This window comes from Quercus lobata, chromosome 9, assembly GCF_001633185.2.
Source record: "Quercus lobata isolate SW786 chromosome 9, ValleyOak3.0 Primary Assembly, whole genome shotgun sequence".
Lineage (NCBI taxonomy): Eukaryota > Viridiplantae > Streptophyta > Magnoliopsida > Fagales > Fagaceae > Quercus > Quercus lobata.
The window spans coordinates 44,248,831-44,254,830 of record NC_044912.1 but is presented as its reverse complement, the minus strand read 5'-3'; the positions used below and the strand labels follow the sequence as shown (position 1 = coordinate 44,254,830).

Genomic DNA, 6,000 nt, shown 5'->3' with positions numbered 1-6,000 from the left:
ATCTCGCGAAGGCGAGATCGCGATCGACGGCGTGATCTCGCGAAGCGTCGATCGCCGTCGTCGGACTGGTCCGCGCACGTGGACTGGAGCTCGGACTGGAGATCGGCGCGGACTGGAGCTCGAACTGGTTTTCTCCTCTCGCGTGCGCGCTCTCTCTCTTTTTCCGGAAATCCATTGAAGTGAAAATGAAGGCAGAAATTCATTTCCGTGGTCAAACTGAAAATTTCGGTCAACAGGAAATCATTTTCCGGAAAATAATGTTTTCCGTGACAGCCAAACGCACGCATTTTCCGGAAATTGATTTCTGGAATTGGTTTGAAGTCGATTCAAACGCAGCCTTAGTCATTTCCACTCTCATCCTCACTCTCTAACTACTAACTAGCACACGCCTATCACTCTCACTCTCAATTTCATAACCCCACTTGGCCACCTCTCACTCTTTGCCAGCACCATCACCTCATTTGTGGTTTTCTGTATGGTTGCTGAGTAATTAGCATTAAAAAAAAATGAAAATTGAATTGTATTTACATTTCCTTATTAGTTTTTGTTCTAAAATTTGTTGCTTTATTAAAAAATAAAAATCATGTTAACTAGAACAAAAACAAAACAAATCACTGTCAACCCACGCCCTAGGAAATCAAAAGAACAAAAAGGATGAGGCAAAGTGTCCAAGGAAAAAGTGCCAATGTTTACCCAAAAAAAAAAGAGCCAACATTGCCCACGCCCCAGGAAATCAAAAGAAAAAAAAGGAAGAGGCAAAGTATCCAGAAAAAAAAAAAAAAGTTTGCCCAAAAAAATAAAAAAGGCCAACATTGTCTAGTAAAGCAATTGGGGGCATTTTGGTCCATCTAAAAAATCACACTCTCTCTCTCTTAGTTTTCTTCTCATTTTGGAGAGAAAACATTTTGGTGAGCTTGAGGAGAAAACACTTCAGTCCTACTACATTTTTTCCCTCTCTCCCTTTCAACCAAACACTTTCCAAAAAGTTTTCCCTCCTCATTTTTTTTTTCATCCTCCCTAAAATCCACTCTACCTAACACACCCTTAGAGAAAATTGTACCCATGAAGGACCTCAATTGGCTTGGATTTTAGGTAGTTGGATGTTGGAACAGTATATGCGATTGAAATATTTAAATTTTAAAGTATATGTAATCATAATCACCTTAGTCTTTGTTTGGTTTGGGTATGGAAAAGTGGGGATAGAAAAAAATTTAGTTTTTCCCTCTTGTGTTCTTGGCTAGGGTAGAAATGTGAAAGGATAAAAAACTCTTTTATTTGGTTAAGAAGAAAATTGAGAGGCTAGAAAATGGTATTTGTTAAATTTACTTTCATATCCCTATTACATAAAAAAAAAAAAAATTAATGGTTAATAAGGGGAGAAAAACTGACCCTTAACATTGCAACATTTAAAAAAAGAAAAAGAAAAAGAAGCCCCTCTTTCTCCACAATTTGGAAATAAAACAAAACATCCAATAGTGGTCCTAAGGAGAAAACACCCGAGTTCCACCAATATCACTTCTCCAATCAAACAACTCCACTATTCAAAATCCCTCTATTTTTTCTCCCCTTTTTCATCCCCCAAAATCCTCCCAATCAAAGAGAACCTATAGTTTGATGTGTGATATTGTTAGGACATATGTGATTCACTTATTAGGAACATATGTTACTATTTTATGTAATTGGCTAATCTTTTGACAAAACGCACTTTACTTGTATTTGGGTAGAACTAGGATGTGTTTAATACTTCAAGAAACTTTGTTTGAAGATCAAATGTTGAAGCCATGCAAGTCTGTCCAAGATTCAAGCTGAAAAGTGCAAGTTCATTAAATCTTGATAGCTAGCCATCTATTGAGCTTGAAGAGCTGTTCCAGTCCCGTGGCTCAACAACAGCTCGACAGATAGGGTATTTGTCGAGGTTTATGAAAAACAGAATTTCAGATTTGTTTTGACTCTAATCCGTGATTATGTGTTTGGGTTTTATTTTCTCACAACCCTAAACATATAAAAGAATTATTTTAAGGGCCGTTAAAGTGGACACAAGTTGCACAAGTGTTGAGCAAAAGTTTGTTCAAGCAAATTGTGACTAGAGACAGAGTTTGCCCTAGAGAAAGCATTCTTTGAACAATAGAGAGCTATACCTCTTGATGTTTTAACTAAAAAGATATTAGCTATTGTAAGTCCTTAGTTGTGGACATCTTATATATTTGATAGACCAGATAATTGCAATCGTCCAAATGATCTAGCCTAGACGAAGAAGGATGCCATAAAGAGAGCCATTCAATGCCCCAACTGTTATGTATCGACGAGTAGACCACTAGAACCTCCATTAAGGCTACATGAAGTAGGCCTGAGGTGTTACAAAGAAAACAGTCAAGCCATCATTAAAGAAGGCCAACGGCTAGCAAGAAGAAGAACCTATTTATAGGCTCCTCAAAGCTCAAGACAAGGTATGGATAGTATCCACTCTTATATACAAATTCTCTCTATTCTTGGATTAACTCCAAAACTCTCTTTTTTTGACTTTATCATCCAAGACTCTATGGCCGGCACCACACCATTGACCACCTGAGGGAATTCCTATTTGTAGCCTCTTGCAGGACCTCTAACGAGCCCATGTTGGGAACCCTCTGGACGAACCTAACTACTAACAATTTCAGCATCATCAATATTCATTCTAAAATTCGGAATTTGTGACTGTCATCATATTCCCTTTGGTAAGAGTTTATATAGATGTTAGTTTTCATAGAAATAGAAATTATTCAGGCATATATAACAGAGTACAATATAAGAAATCAACAAATATAAGGATGAGTTCAGAGAATTTTGTGTTGTTTCCAAATGACAATTGGACTGGTGGATTTAGAAATCCAATTGCATATATGTAATCACAAACTAAATCTTGGAATTTGTTTTGTTCATTTGCCTATTTATATTTATAGCTTTTACTCATGAGTTTATTTTTTGGTGTTGCAGGTAAGAGATGTTTTTTTTTTTGGAAACCCTTTGACGAGTAGAAGACGTATAGGGTAAGACTAAATCGATTTGAGTTCCAAACTTCAGAGTCTTGTGCACACTTAAGGGCAATAGTAGGCTCTTAGAGTTGGAAATGAAAGACTCTTCGGCCAAGTTTATTATGCGGAGTGCATTCTCATACATATACATGAACACGTATATAGTACATACACATATCTAAGAATGTATGTGTTATTTGTGATTAAGCTAATGCTAACTGGGCTGTGTATTTCTCTTTGGATTTTGGAGTATATGTTTTATGCACAGATTGGTTCCTTGCAGACTTTCAGTAGAGACCCATTTTGTAGATGTCCATTTAGCAGAGGCCCAACTCCCTAAAACACACAACCTTAAGCCCATACCAAGAAGATGTCCAATAGCATCCAGACACATGTCAAGGGCGTTAAAAAAAAAAAAAAAAAAAAAGCCCCTAGAGAGTTTCAATAATGGTTTTGACCGTCGCTGAAAACCTTTTTTATTTTTTTATAGTGCTTACTTTAATCTGCTTGGTTTTGATGATGGATTTTTTGAGGATTCTAATATTTTATATTGGGAAATCGAAGAAGAACAATAAGGAAGAAATAAGATTTGTTGGGTTGTTGAAGAAGGGGGAAAAATAAAAACCATTTGGCCTTGTGTGTGTTTTTGTTTTTATTTTTGGTGATTGTTGATCAAATGGGGTCTCACATACTTAAACAAAAATGAGAATGAGAATTAGAAGTCTATTTTTTAACCTTTATTTATTTATTTTTTTTACTTTTGATTTCTGCTCTAAAAAAATTGAATTTGGTACATGTGGAAAAAATGACTTTTGCAAAATCCCAAAATATCCAACCAAACACCCCATTATTTTTTCAGAATGCTCTGTTTTTTTTTCCCGGAGAAAGCTATGAAATGCATTCCCAAAAAGAGTGCCAAACACAGCCTAAGAAGGTTAACATTTCTCATATACTTGTACGACTGAGCTACATACTCTAATCAGACTAACATATAGGAAGTAAAGAATTTCTAGGGGTAGGTGATAATGATTAATGGGGGTGGACATCTTCCTTTCCCTTCTTCTCCATGTATTAATTTCAATCATCTTTGTGGACTTTATGGAGGATTGAAACGAGCTTACTAGTTGTCAAGGGCTTCTCTTGATAGTCATCTAGTCCAGCTTCCATAAAATTTTCTCTTTCTCTTGTGTTTGTCGATACACCCGCAATCATGCTTCGGATGCCCATAGCACGGAGTTTCCTTGTTGCCTATCATTGAAGTACATAAAAAAAAAGGGTAAATATATAGTTATATTTATAGGCAAATATTTCGCAATATGATTGGCTAATTTTCCTTGCTATAATTTAAAAAACATAAAAAATAAAAAGTAAAAAGTAAACAGTGCTACATACACAATTTTTGACAAATTGTGATCAATTGATGTAACATCACTTTCACGTAAAAACAATATTAATATCATTTTTATTATAAACCAATAACATGTTATCACATCGATAATTATGTAAAAAAGTTGTGAAATTTGTTGAATATATATATATGAACTTATTGTTTACATAGTTTTCTCTGTTGATGAACTACTTAGCATATATACCTCGATGCCATTCATGACAGGCATTTCCATGTCCATCAAAATAAGGTCAAAGTTCTTTCCTGAACAATGGACATCAATAGCTTCTTTGCCATTCCTCACCACCTGATTTCGTATGCCTAGATTGTCCAAAAGTCTATGATGAATCATTTGATTTATAGTGTCATCATCCACAACAAGTGCAGTAATTTCAGTTGGTGGTTCCAGCATTGTAGAATCTCCAGCTCCAACACTACTTAGAAATCCATCTTCCATCCCAGTTTTACTCTTCAACATTTTGTCTCTTCTTGTCACCTAAAGTCTACCTATAAACGCACAACAAACATTGGTGAAGTTCAATTGTAATAAACCTCTTTTTGTTTGTTTGTTTGTTGAGAAATTGTAATAAACTTTGAAATATGAGAAAGAGAATCAAACTAACTGGTGTTTTCTTTTTAATTTATTTAAGAGGGGGAGCGGGAGTAGAGAAGAGCATATTTGTTTGTTACATGCAAAAAAGAAGGAAAGAAAAGCACATAATTTTCATTTCAATGCAGTAAATGAACACGTGTATATACTTGAGTTAACCTTTTTTTTTTTGTTTTTTTCAAATAAAAAAATTTAGGTAGGTGTCTAGAGTTCTCTGAACACCTGATTATTTCTCTGATAATCCCTCTCATCCCACACACAAAATATACTTGAGTTAACTGGACAAATTAATCTGGCTCTGTATTTTAGGCATTGCACCCACATTAAACTACAAAGTACAGATACGATCGAGTCATGAAATTTCAAACAAGAAAAAGATAAAAACCAACGTATACTTAGCCACATAAAAGTATTCCAAAGTAGAGTATTGATTTTTAGAGACAACGCATGGTACCTTGAAATGCAGAGTGGAAGGCCTGTGTGAGTAATTGTTAGTGAGCAAAATTTCTCCAAAACTAATGCTGCTATGATTGTTATGTAGTGTTAGATGGCCAGGAAGAAAATCTACGTCCTTCTCACATATTAGTTCTAGTTTAAATAGTGAGATATGAAGAGTATCACTTGGATTGTGTTAAAATCACAGAATCTACGAATGTGATTTTTTTCCTTTATATGGGTGCTATCATGATGAAGAAGTTTCCTAGGGGCATCTCTGTTTTTTTTTTGAAAGTGGAACAACATTTAAGACTTTTGTTCCTTCTAGTCTTTTGTATATTGAGTGATAGTAGGAATATTATAAATTTTACTATATAAGATTTGCAAGTTGATGTGTTACCAATTCCAAATCACAAAAAACTTATTCCAACCTTCATTTATACAATGTATTATGTTATATATAGTAGTATAAAAAAAATTATTAATATAGTTCAAGAAGTAAATAAAGTATTTTATAAATCAATAGATATATAACAAAATGTTTTTATCAACTTATT

General features: G+C 34.6%; 1 protein-coding gene across 1 annotated transcript; it reads right to left on the bottom strand.

The window, feature by feature from the left end:
• Positions 1 to 4,088: 4,088 nt before the first annotated feature.
• Positions 4,089 to 4,876, bottom strand: LOC115961824 (two-component response regulator 24-like). Its single transcript, XM_031080737.1, has 2 exons — positions 4,604 to 4,876; positions 4,089 to 4,259 (listed from the first exon to the last, which is right to left on the bottom strand). The coding sequence occupies exons 1-2, from the start codon at positions 4,874 to 4,876 to the stop codon at positions 4,089 to 4,091; spliced, it is 444 nt and encodes a 147-aa protein (XP_030936597.1).
• Between the last annotated feature and the right edge of the window lie 1,124 nt (positions 4,877 to 6,000).

Excerpts from the sequence above, each read along its gene's own strand:
- LOC115961824 (XM_031080737.1), bottom strand. The coding sequence starts at position 4,876 with ATGTTGAAGAGTAAAACTGGGATGGAAGATGGATTTCTAAGTAGTGTT. Across the intron at positions 4,260-4,603 it reads CTGTCATGAATGGCATCGAG|GCAACAAGGAAACTCCGTGC; the intron begins GTATATATGCTA and ends CTTCAATGATAG.